Here is a 19,010-nt window from a genome sequence, read left to right on the forward strand (position 1 = left end):
TCCTCCCCTTCCTCCCTCTCCCCCTCCTCCCACTCCTCTCCCTCCTTCTCTTCCTTCTTCTTCTCCTTCCGTTTATCCTTCCCCTTCCCTTTCCTCTCCTCCTCCTCCTCCTTCCTCTTTTTCTTCTTAATGTTTGTTTTATTTATTTTGAGAGAGAGAGCAAGAGTGTGTGTGTGTGTGTGTGTGTGTGTGTGAGGGGGGAGCAGAGAGAGAGAGAAGGAGAGAGAGAATCCCAAGCAGGCTCTGCACTGTCAGCACAGAGCCCCAAGAGGGGCTCAGTCTCACAAACAGTGAGATCGTGACCTGAGCCGAAATCAAGAGTCGGATGCTAACCTGACTGAGCCCCCCAGGCTCCCTTCCTTCGTCTTCTTGAGATGAAACTCACGTAACAAAAATTTCGCTATTTTAAAGTGTATGATTCAATGGCATTTAGTGCATCACGATATTGTGTAACCACCACCTCTAAGTTCCAAAACATTGTCATCCCCCCAAAAGGAAACCCTGCACCCATGTAGTACTCAGTCCCCATTTCCCCTGCTCCCAGCCCCTGGCAACCACCGGTCTGCTCTCTGTCTCCACCCAAATGCCCATCAGTGGAGGGCTGGAGATACGGCTTATGGTTTATGTAGCGTATCCAGTATGGCTGCCCCGATACGTCCAAAGGGCAGCACGTGTTGGTACTTCATTCCCTTGTGTGGCTGAATACTGTTCCGTCACGGGGAATTCTCTCCCCTCTCCAGCTCCAACATCTACCCTGAGAACGCTACTGCCAACGGGCACGACTTCCAGATGTTCTCCTTTGAGGAGACCACGTCATGCAAGGCTTGCCAGATGCTGCTGAGGTAGGGGTCTGGGGGGATGGGCCTGGGGCCTGGGTGCGGTCAGCTCGTCCTCCTCAGAGGGGCTTCTCTGGCTGTCTGTCCCCTGGGTTGGGAGGTGGGAGGCTCTCCCTTGGGCTTCCGCTTCTGCATCTCTCTCTTGCCCTGAAGAGAACCCAAGGGCACCCTTCACGTTGTTGGCAAAATGATCGGCTGTGTCCAGTCAACATCACTGACGTCCCTTAATCTCCCCTTGGCATCCCAGAGGCACTTTCTATCAGGGTTACCGTTGTCATCGGTGCCGGGCACCTGCACACAAGGAGTGTCTGGGAAGGGTCCCTCCATGTGGCCGACATGGGCAAGGTACCAGTGGGAGAGACTGGGGCAGGTGGGCTTGGTCCTGTGGGGGGGATTTCCATGCTAACTATTTCCTTCCCCACCCCCCATAGATTTTTCAGGAACTATGAAGAAGGTAAGACCCTCATTCTCCTTTCTCTGTATGAGAAATCATGGGGGATAAGGAAGGGTGACCCAGGAGACCCCAGCAGTGGGCATGGTCCTTTGCTGGGTGCTCACATAGGAGCTGAGGGGGCCCCAGGCTGGGCCTGGGGAGCCACACTTGCAGTCTTGCTGTCTCCCTCCAGGATAAGCCACATCGCCGACCTCAGGACAAAAAGCGGAATGACCTGGGTGAGTCTGAGGGGGGTGGGCATTTTGTGGGGCAGGAGGAAGCCTGGCCTCTGCCCCAGATCTCAACAGTTATATTAACGATCACATAAGGTCCTGCTTGTAAAGCTGTGAGCCATTGGTTGCAGTCCTAGAAACCCGAAAGGAATTTAAAGATAACCAACTGGGGGCACCCGGGTGGCTCAGTCGGTTGAGCGTCTGACTTTGGCCCAGGTCATGATCTCGTGGTTGGTGGGTTCGAGCCCCGCATCGGGCTCTGTGCCAACAGCTCGGAGCCTGCTTCGGATTCTGTGTCTCTGCCCCTCCCTGCTCATGCTGTCTCCTTCTCTCTCTCAAAAATAAATAACATTAGGCGCGCCTGGGTGGCGCAGTCGGTTAAGCGTCCGACTTCAGCCAGGTCACGATCTCGCGGTCCGTGAGTTCGAGCCCCGCGTCAGGCTCTGGGCTGATGGCTCGGAGCCTGGAGCCTGTTTCCGATTCTGTGTCTCCCTCTCTCTCTGCCCCTCCCCCGTTCATGCTCTGTCTCTCTCTGTCCCAAAAATAAATAAAAAAAAAAAAAAAACGTTGAAAAAAAAAATTAAAAAAAAAAAAATAACATTAAAAAAACTTTAAAAATGACCCAAATTATTTACTTGCTTTGCTCAAACACTAGGAAGAGAAGGCATGGGGCAGGAGCCATCCTTGTAAAGGTGCTCTTTATCTTACCGTCCAATTTCTCCTCTTCACCGCCTCTTTTTCCTTGCTTTCCAACGCGGCACGCCTCTGGTGGTCCTTACCTCCTCTCCTCTTGATTCTGTGCCACAGAATCTTATCATGATCTATAGTTTCAGCAGAGTGCCCTCCACTCCAGGATGGGGAAGTGGAGGGCACAGATTCATTTTAGCCCAATGGCAGGGGGGAAAGGCTGGACTCATTCCTATGTTGATGAATTTTGTGGCATCACAGCAGTGATGGGTGCCTTGTGTTCAATATCTACTGTATACGTGGTCACACCTGGGGCCTCTCATCCTCCAGAAGCTCTGAGACCAGTGGTGAGGGAGAGAATTTTAAGACATTACCTTGTAGTGGGCGGACTAGAAGGTTCTCTGGAACATAGAACCTGGGGGACTTGACAGATCTGAGCCTTCAGGGAAGGCTTCTCAGAGGAGGAGACATTTAGGCAGACATTTGATGGATGAGAGGGTTAGGCAGGTGGGGAGGAGGGCAGGGGTGTTCCAGGCAGAGGGAATGGCATGCGCAAAGGCTGGGAGGCAGGGAAGCCAGGCAGCATTAAACACGTGAGAACAGTTTGGTGTGGCTGAGGAAGTAAAACCTTTGCTCATAATAATACAGAGTCAGTGTAAAGGCTCAGATTTCATATCTATCTATCCGTGTCTATGTATATTCATATATAGATGTCAGTGTACAAAGATCTATAGATATCTATAATCTGTGTCTATAGATAGATATATCAGCTTTATTTGAAGTAATAAAAAATTAGAAACAAATGATTCAATAAGAAGAACGTATATATAATTATACATAGATTTATATGCGTTGTATAATCCGTTTTATACAAAAGTGTATGTCAGCTTTATTTGTCAAAAACCAGAAACAACCCAAATGTCCTCAATAGAGGGAAATATTTATGTGTGTGCGTGTGTGTGTGTGTGTGTAGGGGTGCCTGGGTGGCTTAGTTGGTTAAGTGTCCGACTCTTGATTTAGGCTCAGGACATGATCTCACAGTTCATGAGTTCAAGCCCCACATCAGGTTCTGCACTGCCTGCTTGGAATTCTCTCTCCCTCTCTCTCTGCCCCTCCTCTGCACTCTCTCTCTGTCAAAAATAGATGCACATTTAGAAAAGTAAGTGTGTGTGTATCTATTATATGTATTTATATTTATGCATATTGTATATATGTATTAATACACACATTTGTACATATCCATTATATATATGCATACGTATGTGTGTGTCTGTATATATATATACACACACACACACACTGTTTATTGAGATAGAAAATACATACTGTAATGTGTATAAGTGAGCAAATCTTAACTGCATGGCGCCATGAATTTCTACCCCTGTAACCACCACACAGATCAAGATATGGAACGTTTCACCGAATTCTAGAACTACACTGTCCAATGCAAATTGAAACTAATTTAAATAACCTTAAAACTCCCGTACTCAGCCACACTAGCCACATTGTGAGCTCTCGCTCACCACCTCTGACTAATGACTGCCCTGCTGGACAGGAGAGATTATTCAACTCCTCCACACAGAAGGCTTTACCAGACTGCTGTTCAGCTCCCCCCCCCCCCCCCCCCCGCCGCCTGGCTCTCCGAGGGGACCACTCTTAGACCCCGACCACCATAGGTCAGTTTTGCCTTTCCTTGAACTTCGTAAAAACGAAATCCTGTGGTATGTCCTCCTCCTGCGTCGTGTTGGTGAGACTCATTGGCGTGGTTGCTTGTGACAGTAATTTGTTCATTGCTGTGTCACATTCTGTTGTGTGCTTCTGTCACACTCAGTTTATGCATTCCATTGAGGCCATTGGGTTGTTTCCAGTTTGGGGCTCTTGCGAAGAGAGCCCGTCTCGGACTTTTGGCACACACGAGGGTGTGTTTCTCTTGGTCTCTAATTTTCGCCATCCTGGAGGGTGGTGAGGCTCAGGTCTGAAAATCCGTGGCCGCCAACCGCACTGAGCCACCACCTTCCCTTCCCTCCAGGCCTGCCCAAGATGGAGGTGTGCCAGGAATACTATGGGCTTCCCCCACCACCTGGAGCCATTGGTCCTTTCCTGCGGCTCAACCCCGGAGACATCGTGGAGCTCACCAAGGCTGAGGCCGAACAGAACTGGTGGGAGGTACAGGCTGGGCGGTGGGAGTGATGGAGAAGGATCTGAGTGTGGGGTCATGGGCGTAGGCGGTCGCGGGAAGTCTTTGGCAAGGGGAGGCTGGTCTGGACGAGGCATCTGGGGAGGGTGTTATACATGGGGATTTCTAGGGCTGGCCCGGCCCTTCTGAGCTGGCCGTCTTGCCAGGTGGTTGATACTGGCTAGAACTCCATGGGTCATGCGGGCCACAGAGGGATGGATGGGTGGGCAGATGGCCAGTGGGTAGAAAGATGGGCACACACACATACACGCACGTGAATGCAAGTAACTTCTGCGTCCGTGTCTTTCCCTCCCGGATTTTTAGGGCAGGAATACGGCTACCAATGAAGTTGGCTGGTTTCCCTGTAACAGGGTCAAGCCCTACGTGCATGTAAGTGCCTCAAATCTGGATGGAGAGAGGGCAAGGGGGGTCTGGAGAGGGTCCTGCGAGGGCGGGAAGCCTTGAATTAACACCCCTGAGATAGAGAGGGGCTGCCCATCACGGTAAGTCATTCCCAAACTCCGTGCTCTGCCTAACGTGTCGACCAAGCCCAGAGTGGAGGCGGGGGGACGGGGGTTACACGGAGAATGATGACCAATCCTTTCCCTCTTGATTCTCCCTGTATGAAGGTCCTCTCCCTGGTACTGCAGAAAATCTGGGGTGGCCAGAAGGCTGGCCAGTCACTGGCTTCCTTTCAGAGGCAGCGAGTGCTATCCCATCAGGTGCTGGGGCCACCCAGGCCTCTCGGCCCAGCTCCTGTGGACACACCTGCCCACACTGTGCCCAGTCTCTGCTCACCCAACCCCCTCGCTCTACGATGACCTCAGGTCTTTCCCATCTCCCCAGACCTCTCTCCCTCACTGCAGATACCCCTCTGCCTGCTTCACAGCCCAAATAGGAACCCGCAGAGGGAAACTCCCCTTCTGTTGCTTGAATTGTGTATCATTTCAGACTTCCAGAAAGGTGGCTACAATAATGCGAGCAACTCCAAATAGCCTTTCCCAGATTCACCAGCTGTCCACATTTGCTCTTTCTCTGCACATTTTATTTTATTTAAAAATTTCATATTATTGTTTTCCTGAGACATTTAAAAGTAAGTTTACAGATATATTTTCCCTTCACCCTTAAATACCTCCTGAGAACAAGAACCTTTTCTTACATAACCATAGCGTGATTTTAACAACCATGAATTTAACACTTGACATTGACATTATACTACAATTTAACCTGTAGTCCATATTTAATTTTGACAATTTTCCCTAAATTGTCTTTTAGAGATTTTTTTTTTCTTTTTTGGCCTGAGGTCTCCCAGGTTTCTCCACTGTGGAGCTATGCATTTCCAACATCATTGTTCTGTCCAAGTTTATTAGCAGATGTAAGGATGAGCTGCCTCCCTTTCTGTCAGTCAGTCAATCAATCAGTCACTTAACCTACCTATCAATCAGGCATCTGTATATCTAATGATCAGCTATCTATCTATCTGTGTCTCTGTGTGTCCATCAATTATTTATATATCAATCTACATACCTATATAGGTATCAAACATCTATAATTCTATGTAGGCAGGTATCTATCTAATTACTAATCAATCAGGTATGTATGCATGTATGTATCTCAGGGAATGCCTGTGGATTCTTATTCTAAAAATGGTCCCAGCTTTGGCCAGCGGGAGCCCCATCAGGCTGGCTCATCTGTCCTTTTGATATGTCCCCATCATTCTCTGAGCTGTTCCTTATTTTCTGGCACAAAACCAGACCTACCTTGTACTTCCCATGCCTCAGTCTTGGAATCAACTGTTTTTCCAAGGAGCCGTGGTCCTTTCAGTGGGACACGGCATTCAGAAGCCAAGATCTGGGCATCTCTCCAATTTCTGCCTCCAAATGTACTGCCTTCTTAAAACTACACCTGTCCTAGCCTCCTTCTCTCTCATTACAATGAAGGCTCTGAGAAAAGACAGAAAAAAACACAATTCTCCTTTCTACTGAAGGATTCCATCCTCCTGGTCCCACCTACCTTACAAGATAGCTACTATTGTATTTGTTTTATGAGTGTCTGTCTGGAGTTTCTTAATATACATACTAAGTCGATATGAATAGCAATTCTCATTTGCCCCATGATTTATTCAGAAGATTTAATACTATTTTGCAGCCCCCTGCTTGCCTTTTAATATATCTTGGGCTCTTTTCATATTGTGCACAGAATATTTCATTCTTTTCTTCCCCTTTAAAACAAATTGAGGTGAAATTTGAAAAACATAAAAACCATTTTAAAGTGCACGCTTCAGTGGTATAGTACATTTTGCAATCATTTCATTTGTGTGAAATATCTCAAATAGGTACATCCACAGGAACAGAGAGCAGATTGGTGGTTCCCAGATGCTGGAGGTGGGGGGCTTTGGGACCGACTGTTTAATGGGTGATGTGTTTGGGTTTTCTTTTGGAGTGATGTTTCAGAACTAGATACAGGTGGTAGTTCCACATTCTTTCTATTACTATTTTTATTTTTGTTGTTTTTTTCTAAGTTTATTTTTTTTATTTTGAGAAAGAGGGCAAGTCGAGGAGGGACAGAGAGAAGGGGAGGGAGAGAGAGAATCCCAAGCGGGCTCCAGGCTCTGAGCTGTCAGCACAGAGCCCGACACGGGGCTCGAACCCACAGACTGTGAGATCATGACCTGAGCTGAAGTCGGACGCTCAACTGACTGAGGCCCCCAGGCGCCCCGTATTATTACTATTTTTAAATTATGGTCAAACACAAATTGTATAAAATTTACCATTTTAGCCATTTTTGAGTATACAGTTCAGTGGCATTAGGTACATTCGTACGTTTGTGCAACCACCACCACTGTCCATTTCCAGAGCTCTCCATCCTGCAGAGCTGAAACACTAAGTCCCCACCCCGTCCCCCAGCCCCTGGCTCCCACCATCTACTGCCTGTCTCTGTGAATTTGACTCCTCTAGGGACCTCGGATGAGTGGTATATGTGTCCCTTTGAGACCAGCTTTTGCAGTGAGCATAACATTTTCAGAGTTCATCCATGTTGTAACAGATGTCAGAATGTCCGTCTTCTTATGGCTAATAATCCATTGTGTGTGCATACCACATTTGGTTTATCTGTCCATCTGTTGATGGAGACCTAACCCTTTGGCAATCATGGGTAACGTTGCTAGGAACACGGATGTGTAAATATCTCTTCGAATCCCTGCTTTTAATTCTTTCGGGTAGATACCCAGAAGACGAATCGCTGGGCCATATGGTAATTCTAGTTTTAGGTTTTCAGGAACCACCGTCTGTTTTCAGTAGTACCTGTACCATTTCACATTTCTGCCCGTAACGCAACAAGGTTTCCAATTTCCCTATATCCTTCCCAACACTTGTTATTTTTCTGTTCTTGTTTTGTTTTGTTTGTTTTTTTTATTTTACAATAGCCGTCCTAATGTGGTGGAAGTGTGCACGTTTACATGTATTCAGACCAGGGGTTGGGCTCTCTGTAAACAGACAGATAATATAGATTTTCATCTTTGTGGGTCAGATGCTCTCTTTGTGATTTCTCACCTCTGCCAAAATGGTACAAAAGCAGCACAGACGATGTGCAAATGAGTGAGCCTGACCATTGTCCCAATAAAACTGAATTTCTGGACCTTGTCATGTGAATTTCACCCCATCTTCACATGCCGAGCAATATTATTCTTCCTTTGGTTTTTGTCAACCATTTAAAAATGTAAAATCCATTATTTTTTTTTAATTTTTTTTTAACGTTTATTTATTTTTGAGACAGAGAGAGACAGAGCATGAATGGGGGAGGGTCAGAGAGAGAGGGAGACACAGAATCCGAAACAGGCTCCAGGCTCTGAGCTGTCAGCACAGAGCCTGACGCGGGGCTCGAACCCACGGACCGTGAGATCGTGACCTGAGCCGAAGTCAGCCGCTTAACCGACTGAGCCACCCAGGCGCCCCATAAAATCCATTCTTAACTTGAGGGTCATGCTACCACAGTGCCTGGACAACCCCTGATTGGAAGTGGACCAGTCTCTCCCATTAGATTCTGAGGCTGTGTCTTCAGTGAATAGCACGGTGCCTGGCGTATAATAAACACTCAATAAATGATGGCAGAGTGAATGAGTATATGAGTGATGCACCCTGCACTCCGTTGCTAACCTTGGCTCTTTACCCTAAGTCTCGGTCTCTGTGTCCCCAGGGTCCCCCTCAGGACCTGACTGTTCATCTCTGGTGAGTGGAACTACCTTTCTTATTTTCAACTTGGGCCCCCTGGGGTGGGTTCCCTGGCTGGGCACGGAAGGCGACTCCAAACCAATATCTCATTCATTTTTTGAACTCTGGGCATCGAGTGCTGAATGGAGCCCTGGGCCCAGGGCTGCTGAGGCGCAAGCAGACAAAAGAAGGTCCCTGACTTTGGGCGATTAGGGCCTCACTGGAAGGAAAATGATGGTGGTGATGTTACCAGCAGCCCCTCGCCCCTGTTTTTTGAGCACCTATTGAATGTAGAGCAGTGAGGGGCGGGTGTTTACAGTGTTGCTTCTGGAGCCCACTGACAGGGTTCAAATCCTGAGTCCAGTATTTCCCGGCTGTGTGACCTTGGGCCAGTAACTCAACCTCTCTGTGCTTCAGCTTTCCTTTCCGGAAAATAGACTAAAACCGACTTATGCTTCCTAGGGCCGTTGTAAGGCTTTAATGGGCTGTTAGTCCTGTGCCTGGCACACAGTAAGCACTTTTTATTTTTCATGTTTTTAACATCTCTGACATTGCAATCGCTTTTACAATCGATGGAATATCAGTCTTCTGCCTACTTTTATGGGTAGTGGTTTTTATTTCATAATGGCCCATGAAGGAACAGTGCCTTTTATGATCACTGGCCTCTTAGATGATGTAACACGGGACTGTTTTTATGGCTGCTGTGTCTGTGCTTTAGGGAGCGCGTTGAATTTTCATACCAACCCTTTGCCACTCTCCTTTCCTTTTGGGGAAGAAGGAGGCAACCGAGGCTCAGAGAGGGGAAGTGACTTGTTCAATGTCACACAGTGAGGAAGGGAACGGAGATGGGATGGAGCCCATCTGCCTGACTCCAGAGCCTGACCTTACTGCCTCTGGAAAGTCATGATGCTGACAGACCACGTGTTAGGCGCCTCAGCCACGTCTGGTCAGAAATGTCCTCTGCAGAGGGTAGTTTTATCCTCCTTTTTTTTAGAAGAGAAAACTGGGGCTCAGAGTGTGGCAAAATCAGCTCCCAAGGTCACAGAGCAGCCAAGTAGCAGAGCCAGGATTCAGACCTGGTGTCTGCCCTCCCCTGCTGGGATGTGGTCACCAGGCGTGGAACTGTATCAGGAGAGCGAGACCCGCACTTTAGGTGCAGAATTGGAGGAGGCAGCCAAACACTCAGGCATTGAGATCCGTGATGGTTCAATGTGGCATTTAAAATAATCGAAAGCAAGGCACACTAAATCCATGATAAGCAAAATCTCAAAACTGTAAATAAAGACAGGACCCGACAGGGCTGGGGGTAGAAAGAGTTGAAACCATGAGTATGGAGGTGGATCTTGTCTTTATTTAAAGCCTTGGCATTTTGTTCACCATGCATTTTCTTTTGCATTCATTTCAAAACCTGAGGTGAAATCCACATAACGTACAACTAACCGTTTAAAGTGGCGTTTATGTTAGTATTTATGTTTATATTACATATGCACATCCATATATCATATATAGTTATGTATTACCTCAAGTTAATGGTATATTATTTGTTATATATTTACATTTGCAGCATAAATATATTCATATCCACATTTATATATCATCTGTAATTACATATCATCCAAAACTAGTAAATAGTATGTGTGTTATGTATTTAGTTATAACATAATACGTTCATATTCACATTTATGTGTCATGCATAATTGTATATTATCTATAACATATATTAATATATGATATATTAATTATAATATAATTAATTAATATATATTATAGTATAGTATATATTATATAACATATTATATAACTATATATTATAATTATAGTATAGTATATATTATATAATATATTATATAACTATATATTATAATTATAGTATAGTATATATTATATAATATATTATATAATATATATTATAATTATAATATAGTATATAATATATAGTCATATAATTAATTATGTATATAATTAACATATAATATATTAATATATATTCTTTATGTTATATATTTACATTACGGCACAAATATATTTATATCCAGTGGCATTTACTACATTCACAAGGTTGGGTGGCCATCATCACTATAAGTCTAGAACATTCCATCCCCCCAAAGGAAACCCTGCCCCTGTGTGTGGTCACCCCCCTGCCTCCCCAGCCCCCAGCACCTACCTCTGACCCCTTCCTGTCTGTGGATATGCCTTTTCTGGACATTCCACACACATGGGACCACACACTCCATGGCCTTTTGTTTCTGGCTCTCTTTTCTGAGCATCCTATGTTCGGGATCCGTCCACAAAGCGGTGCATGTCAGAGCCTTGCTCCCTTTCTGGCTGCTTTGGCAATCATTTTGACTTTTAAAAGTATTGCATTAAAATACTCCTTACTTCATTTGCTATCTTTTACCTTGCTGGCGGAGTATTTTGGCTCCCTCTTCGCAGTTGGTCTCCGAGGCTAGTGTCTCACCGCTCTCATCCAGCTTCTGTCCTGGTGGCCACAGAGACGGGCGAGTAGTGTGGATGCGGTAAATGCCCGTCCCAGTAATGCCAAATTCCAGAGTAAAGGGGAAAACGTCTGCTTTTCTACACTCACAGTCTCAGCCGAGCGTGTGGGTTTTTCCCCACATCTGCGCAGTTCTGCAATTCTCCCCTCTCAGCTGGCTGTCATCCAGTTCAGTTCATTTCTGACACTGCCCACCTAGAGATGACTGCAGTCCCCACCGGTTAGGGGTCGGTTCCCAGGAGGCTGCCAATGTCCAGTCCAGGCTTCCAGGACCTCCCACCGACCGGCTGTAAATTAGAGGTTCCCACAACGTCGTCCCCAGTTTGCTAACACAAACTCCCAGAATGCAGGAAAATGGTTTACTTAGGAGATTACCAGTTCATTATAAAAGGGCATGTCAGGGAGCCAGAATTCCCGTCCCCTTCAAGGTCCTTCTAGGGGAACTAAGAATCAGATTGACACGACACAGAGTGAGAGGAGAAAAGTCAAATTGAATTTTGTGTGTGTGGGGACGCCACCCAGACGCTGAAATCCCAAGACAGTCGGGCAAACGGAGGCATGTACGTCATTCTGAACCAAGGAGAAGGGAGCAGCGGTGTGGGACTTGAAAGGGAAGGAAGGCACTTCTCTGGAAGATGAAGAAGAGGAAATCTTTGGTACACATATGTTTGCTGGGCCACTCAAAAGCCGTGGGTCACAGAGGATTTGATCAAACAGGACTTGCTAGGTTCCTCTGTGTCCGTGGTACTTTGTTCGTAGACTAATGGACGTGTCTGCTGACAGCTCTTTGCCCCCAGCAGGTGCTCTGTCCGAATCCGTTTGGGGCAGTTTCTTTTTTTTTGGGTCGGGTGGGGCGGCGGGGGGAAGATAAAGAGTTTTGATTGCTTTTTAACCCAAAATAGTCTTGACACCAAAGTGGCCCATTTTGGAGCAGCCTGCCCTGGGACTGTCACCTGCTGAAAAATCACAGGATGGGGGAAAGAGTGGCCTCAGTATGACAACGTGGGGGCTCAAGCATAGGGGCCGTGTGGACCTCTCTCCCTGATGCATCCTGACAGGTACGCTGGCCCCATGGAGCGCGCCGGGGCAGAAAGTATCCTCACCAACCGCTCGGATGGGACGTTCTTGGTGCGGCAGCGGGTGAAGGACTCAGCAGAATTTGCCATCAGCATTAAGTAACTCCTCCCACCCCTGACTCCCTGTGATTTGGGTGCTGCAGGAAGGAGCCTGGGAGGAAGGGAATGAACTATCCTGACAGCCATCTCTCACTGAGCCCTGTGGCGTCCTGGGTGTTTTTATCCATCTTATTCCTTTTACTTGACTGACACCTGCAAGAAAAACATGCCTCCCAGACAGTCTCCAAAAGGCATTTAGCTCATCCTAGTGGGAGGCAGAAATGCCACCTGGACCCAAGGCTAGTGGGTCCCTTCACTCATGTCTGTCTGTTGTGTGAGCTTCTCACTCATGGTGACTTGTTTCCTGGTTGGTTTTGTAATTTTGTCTTTTTTTCCTTAAGTTTATTTATTTAGAGAGAGGGGGGGGGAGGGGCTGAGCAAGAGGGAGAGAGAGAATCCCAAGCAGGCTCTGCACTGTCAGCACAGAGCCCGACACGGGGCTCTATCCCACGAACCGTGAGATCACGACCTGAGCCAGAATCAAGAGTCGGATGCTTAACCAACTGAGCTGCCCAGGCGCCCCTGAAATTTTGTCTTGTGATCTCGGGTGGGGCTTTCCTGGTGGCAGTCTTCTGCTGCTTGGGTCTCCAGAGATTTTGCATCTGTTTTCATTGGGGTCACCCACAGGTGGATTTGTTTTTAGGTGAATTCTTTAGCTTCCCAGGCTGTACATGTGGTTTAAGTTCAAACACCAAAACCTGCATGAGGGCAGGTCTGAGGTTCTGAATTCACAAGGGTGACTTTTCTGTGTTGAGTCTGAGACAGACCTTTTTTATTGGCTGCCTGTGCGATGGGTGGTTTTTCTAGAGGATGTAGCATCTGACCGTCCAGGCTTATGGGGTGTAGGCAGGTCTCACTGCTAACTCCACCTCCGTGGACCCAGTAACTCATCCCATGTCTCTGTGGGGTCATCAAGGCATAAGATACTTGGTGACCAAGATAAACAAACCCTGTAGGGTAGCAGTTCATGCAATAAGCTTGGTTTTTAGTTTCAACCTCATTTCTGGCCATTGGGAATTTCCCTTGCTTTTTTGAGAGCTCAGCATTTTCTTTCCTCATCATTTCTAGTTTTCTGTAGTCAGATTTTTGTTGTTGTTGTTGTTGTTGTTGTTGTTATCTAGGTTTCCTTGTTGGCAGATGTGAATATCTCTTCCATGCCCTTACTGATCTGTGGTCTGCCATCTAGGTGGAAATGGGTCTCTTTTCCCATCCTATAGATTCTAGGTCCTTCGTCTTGGGGGAAGGATAGATCTCATCTTCTCTGTTATAGAGCGTGTCTTTCTTTTTCTTTTTTTTTTTTTTAAATTTTTTTTTTCAACGTTTTTTATTTATTTTTGGGACAGAGAGAGACAGAGCATGAACGGGGGAGGGGCAGAGAGAGAGGGAGACACAGAATCGGAAACAGGCTCCAGGCTCCGAGCCATCAGCCCAGAGCCTGACGCGGGGCTCGAACTCACGGACCGCGAGATCGTGACCTGGCTGAAGTCGGACGCTTAACCGACTGCGCCACCCAGGCGCCCCGAGCGTGTCTTTCTTTACAAGATCTTTGTGACTTCTTAACAACCCTCTGAATCAGGGAAGGTGATTCAGTGGTCTCGCCCTCCCTGAATTTGTCAAGATTGTGCCTTCCATGGTTGGGGGTGTATAGACTGGGGCTGACACCTGGCAGGGGACAGATGAGCTTGGGTCCCCAGCCTCAGGGCCCAGTGACCATCCGGGCCTCTCTCTCACTGCTTCCAGGTATAATGTTGAGGTCAAACACATTAAAATCATGACAGCAGAAGGATTGTACCGGATTACAGAGAAGAAGGCTTTCCGGGGGCTTACGGTAAGGGCCAATCTACCCCATCCCCAGTCTCCCAGCATCGAGGCAGGGTCCTCCCTGAAGCTCCATCTTGGGGACCCCCCCCCCTCACCTTCACACACTCAGAGAAGCCTCTCAAAGAACACCGTGGAACAATTGGCCTTCAACTCATTCCCCTGATGGCTGATGATGAATGGCAATGAGCATTTATTGAGCACTTAGTGAGTGCCAGACATGCTGTAGAAAGAACTCCAGTGTTCCCTTAAGTCACTGTGGGACATCCCATTTCACATGCAGGTGAAATCGATGTTTTGTCCTTACCTTGTGTCACAGGAGAGCATTGGTCTTGTTTCAAGACCTCATCTGTTCAATGATGTTTTCACTGAGAATTCAAATGCCTGTTTGGTGCCTTGTAATTTTGGGCAATGTTTTAGACATTTTAAGCCCATGGGTCTAACACATGGATCTTACCTACGGTCTGTGGATCCCTGCCAAGCTTTGGGTCCTCTGGTAGAACATCCAGAATTTTGCACATACCTGAATGTATTTTTCTTGGAGGTGAGGGTCTCAGATTTCACTCGATCCTCCAATGGATCTTTGGCTCCCTGAAAGGTTAGGGACTGTTAATTTATTCCACAATTTTTTTTCCTCTCCCAAACTTGTTTCTGAAAATTTTGCTCCTCATTTTTTTTTTATTTCTGAGAAATTTCCAAAAAGTTACTGGAATAGTGAGAGGAACATTCATGAATCTTTCATGTACATTTACTAATTGTTACCTCTTTTGTGTCCTCTGTTAATCCCTCCCCGCCCCCTACACACATTTAATCTGCTGTATATAAGAGTAAGTTGCAGGCGTCAAGACCCTTCTTCAAAAAATACTTTAGCATGAATATCCATAAGAGCCAAGACATTCTTGAACCTCATCACAGTATCATTATTATACCCAGGAAGTTGAGCATTGCTGCAAAATTTATGTAATATGCAGTCCAATTTCCAAACTCTCTGATGGCCCCGTATATATCTTTTATAGCTCTATTTTTCCTCCAGGATATAATTAAGGATCACACATTGCATTTAGCTTTTGTCTCCTTAGTCTCTTTTCATTTGTAATAGTTTGTCAGTCTTTCTAAAATGTCTCTTTCTCTCTCTCTCTTTTTTTCTTTTTCTTTTTTTTGGTCTTTCATAATGCTGGCATTTTTGAAATCTAGAACTCCAAACCATGAGACATTTTGTTTTGTCTTAGCTACTACATTCTATTACCCCTTTCCTCCAGGGGACTATATTCTGGATCTGCCCTTTTCCAGATATGAGACCCTGGACAAGGAACTTGGCTTCTCTGTGACTCAGTTTCTCCATTTTTAAAATGGGGGAATCATGAATGTATTCACCTTTCACGGTTGTTAGGACATTCTGATGATGTGTGATTGCACACTGACTGGCACATAGTAGGTGTTCAATAAACAGAATTATTCTTATTATAATAATTATAAAAATAAGGTTCTTGATATCCATGGGGGGGGGGGTTGATTTTGGTGAGCTAGTTATCAGGCAAGTTGATTATTTGTTAAATTTATTATCAAGTGAGTTGGCTGTTAAGAGAACCAGCTTTAGGCAATGTGATCTCTTCCCCATAAAACAGTCCTGGTTGCTCAGGAAGGGAATGAGCCCCCCGTCATGGGGAACAGTCCAGGAGTCACTTGCCAGGGAGGTCAGAAGAGGGATCTGCTGCACCCAAGGAGGTAGCTGTAACCCCTTCCAGCCCTGGCCCCTCATGGGCTGGCCCACTGGCAGAGCTTCCGTCCCTCTGTCCCTCCAGGAGCTGGTGGAATTTTACCAGCAGAATTCCCTGAAGGACTGCTTCAAGTCTCTGGACACCTGCCTGCAGTTCCCCTTCAAGGAGCCTGAGAGGAGAGCCATCAGCAAACCACCAGGTAGAGGTCAATATCAAGCGCTAATGAGTATCTAAAATTGCCTCTCTCACCCATAGGTTCACTGACATTATCTGGGATGTTGGATACAGTTTGCTGTGAACTAAAATAATTACAACATATGCTTAAGGAATTTTTTCTTAACGATTGCATTTGACTTCTCAAATACAATATCAAGAATTATTTAGCCTGTGTCTGTATTTCTTGTTTTCCATATTTTTCCTTATTTTTTAAATTCCTTACTCTGATTCACATTTCATTTTGCTGGAGCGCATCCTGAAGTTTCTGAATTCTTATACATCCAGAATTTTTTTTAAAAAGAGGGATTTAAAAATTAATTATTGTGGGGCGCCTGGGTGGCTCAGTCAGTTGAGCGTCCGACTTCGGCTCAGGTCATGATCTCACGGTCTGTGGGTTCGAGCCCCGCGGCGGGCTCTGTGCTGACAGCTCGGAGCCTGGAGCCTGCTTCCGATCCTGTGTCACCCTCTCTCTCTGCCCCTCCCCCACTCTCACTTTGTCTCACTCTGTCTCTCAAAAATAAATGTACAAAAAAATTTTTTTAATTAATTATTGTTAAAATATTACATTTTTGAAAAAGCAGCAGCAACATAACATCAGGACTCCAATCCTTAACGGAGGATCCCCATCACCCAGTGAAATAAATGTATCTGTCTGCACATTGCTGATTTGCCCTGATGTATACATGGATCTCAGCACATTTGCAGAAATACTACAGAGTAGTTTTACATTCCACAGTGTTGCTTAATATTTTACTATGAAAAATGTTCTGTGTCTTTCCCCCCCCCCTCCTGTTCATCTTTCTTTTATTCCTCTTTTTCTACCCTTGGTCCTCTTGAGGATAATTAATATTAACAGCATAAAATGAATTTTTCCATAGCTTTCCTCTGTTTCTTTCATTATAGATATAGAGAAACCATTAAAAAAAAGACACAAATGGCATTATTTTCTAAATTTGGATACTGGTTGGGCTGGAAAGATGATTCCAGAAGTACAGTTGTGTCCTCTCAGGGCATCTAATCCTCTGCACAAAGAAGCATTGAGGGACTTTCCATCCTCCTGTTACCTTCCTGAAAGCAGACTGTCCCCAGATGGTGGGTGGGTATCTGCTCCAAGCCCTTTGCCCACTTCTGCTCTCCCCTACACAGCAGGAAGCACCAAGTATTTTGGTACAGCCAAAGCACGCTATGACTTCTGTGCCCGGGACCGATCAGAGCTGTCCCTCAAGGAGGGTGACATCATCAAGATCCTTAACAAGAAGGGGCAACAGGGCTGGTGGCGAGGGGAGATCTATGGCCGGGTGAGTTGGGGTGAATCTTGGCAGCCTGGGGAAAGGGCATGGGGGTGACCTGGCTTTAGTGGAGGTGTACTGGAATTGTGGAATGGAGCAGGTGGGGAGGTCTTCCCTGGTCAGAGGGGAGGAAAGGACATAAAGACTTCATTCCTTCACATAACTTGCATTTATTTCCTGAAAGCCTACTATGTGTCCGGCATTCTTCTGGGTGCTGTGGAGACAAAAATGAGTGCTGTTCAGGCACTGTCCTCATGAAACTCATAGTCTAGTGAAGACGCTAGACTTGTAACCAAGCAGGTACAATGCTGAGTGGTCAGGGTTGAGAAGGGGAATCACAGGGCAGGATGGGAGCAGGTCAGAAGCACTTCAGAGAGGCCAAGGTTTTCCCTGAGGGATGAGTGAAGTTAGCCAGGTGAGAAGATCATAGAGGGGGTAGTGGGAAGTATTCCAGGCAGAGACCAGCATGTGCAAAGGCCCTGAGGTGAGAGTGTGATTGGCATGTTTGGGGGACACGGAGGGAGGGATTTTTGTCTATCTTGTTAACTGCGGGGTCACCAGTGCCTGGAACAGTGTGTGGCACATAAATATTGAATGCATGAAGAGGCATAATTGGAACTGACCACTCTTGCCTTTTGTGCTTTTTTGCCTGCTTGAATTCGGACTGTCAGGAGGGACCTCTAACAAACGAAGTTCGTTTCTACCTGGTTCTTATTTTTGTCTCACAAAGGCAGGGAGTCTTCTTTATTTAACCCATGAATTAATTCCTAGTCTCTAGAACACTGCCTCGCTTGTAATGGCTTCTCAAAAATATTTGTTGAATGATGATAAGGACACTGGTCAGGAGCTTATGTTCTACCAGGGGGGGACATACATGAAAAAACAGCCTGGATAATTGCTTAGGTGAACATTTTTTTTTTTTTTTAAGAATTGTGGAAGGTAAGTTCAGTATGCAGTGGAGGACAGTTGGGGTTTGAGAGAGCCTTTTGGGGGTATATGGGAAGGTCTGGGCTATGATGAATTCACCCATCATTGTATCCATCCACCCATCCGTGCACCATCCGTCCATTCACCCATCCATCCACCCATCAATCCATCTGTCCATCCCACTCCCCCTCTACTCATCCATCCATCCATCCATCCACCCATCTATCCATCCATCCATCCCACTACCCCTCTACTCATCCATCCATCCATCCACCCACCCGCCCATCTACCCATCCGTGTCCCCACCCGCCCATCCACGCATCCATCCATTCATCCATGTGTCTGTCCATCCGTCCATCCATCCATCCTTTTAAGAAATATTTATTAATCTCTTGTGTGCCAGAACTATTCTAGGCTCTTGGGAATCTAATGAATAATACAGACAAGAATCCCTGCCCTTGGGGAGCTCATGGGGTAGCAGGGGTATGGAGACAGACAACAAGCTAATAAATAAGTAAGGTATATAATCAACAAGATGCTGACAAGTGCTATGGAGAAAAATAAAGCCAAGAATAGGGATAAGGGGTGTTGAGGTGGGTGGGGTTTGCAATTTTAAATGAGGTCAGGAAGACCTCATGAATAGGGTGACATATGATAGAGAGCTCTCTGGAAGGCGGGGTGAGGGGGGTCAGCCATGTATACCTCTGGGGGATGTACTTTCTGAGGTAGAAGGTGTGGCAGGTGCAAAGGTCCTGAGGTGAGAGGGAACCTGCCCGGTGTGTTGGGGAACAATGGGGAAC

At 46.3% G+C, this 19,010-nt stretch overlaps 1 protein-coding gene across 4 annotated transcripts in view; it reads left to right on the forward strand.

The window, feature by feature from the left end:
• The window catches only part of VAV1 (vav guanine nucleotide exchange factor 1), a 48,090-nt gene that overhangs the window by 27,217 nt on the left and 1,863 nt on the right, over positions 1 to 19,010 (forward strand). Inside the window, exons 16-26 of one of the 4 annotated variants that reach the window (XM_042928194.1) lie at positions 741 to 842; positions 1,084 to 1,181; positions 1,268 to 1,290; positions 1,463 to 1,508; positions 4,219 to 4,355; positions 4,690 to 4,755; positions 8,560 to 8,591; positions 12,126 to 12,242; positions 13,983 to 14,070; positions 15,863 to 15,983; positions 17,141 to 17,292. In XM_042928194.1, the coding sequence (XP_042784128.1) occupies positions 741 to 842; positions 1,084 to 1,181; positions 1,268 to 1,290; positions 1,463 to 1,508; positions 4,219 to 4,355; positions 4,690 to 4,755; positions 8,560 to 8,591; positions 12,126 to 12,242; positions 13,983 to 14,070; positions 15,863 to 15,983; positions 17,141 to 17,292 (982 nt within the window). The remainder of the gene's footprint in view (positions 1 to 740; positions 843 to 1,083; positions 1,182 to 1,267; positions 1,291 to 1,462; positions 1,509 to 4,218; positions 4,356 to 4,689; positions 4,756 to 8,559; positions 8,592 to 12,125; positions 12,243 to 13,982; positions 14,071 to 15,862; positions 15,984 to 17,140; positions 17,293 to 19,010) is intronic. The other 3 variants (XM_042928195.1, XM_042928197.1, XM_042928196.1) reach the window with 3 other exon arrangements.

Source organism: Panthera leo, chromosome A2 (assembly GCF_018350215.1).
Source record: "Panthera leo isolate Ple1 chromosome A2, P.leo_Ple1_pat1.1, whole genome shotgun sequence".
Lineage (NCBI taxonomy): Eukaryota > Metazoa > Chordata > Mammalia > Carnivora > Felidae > Panthera > Panthera leo.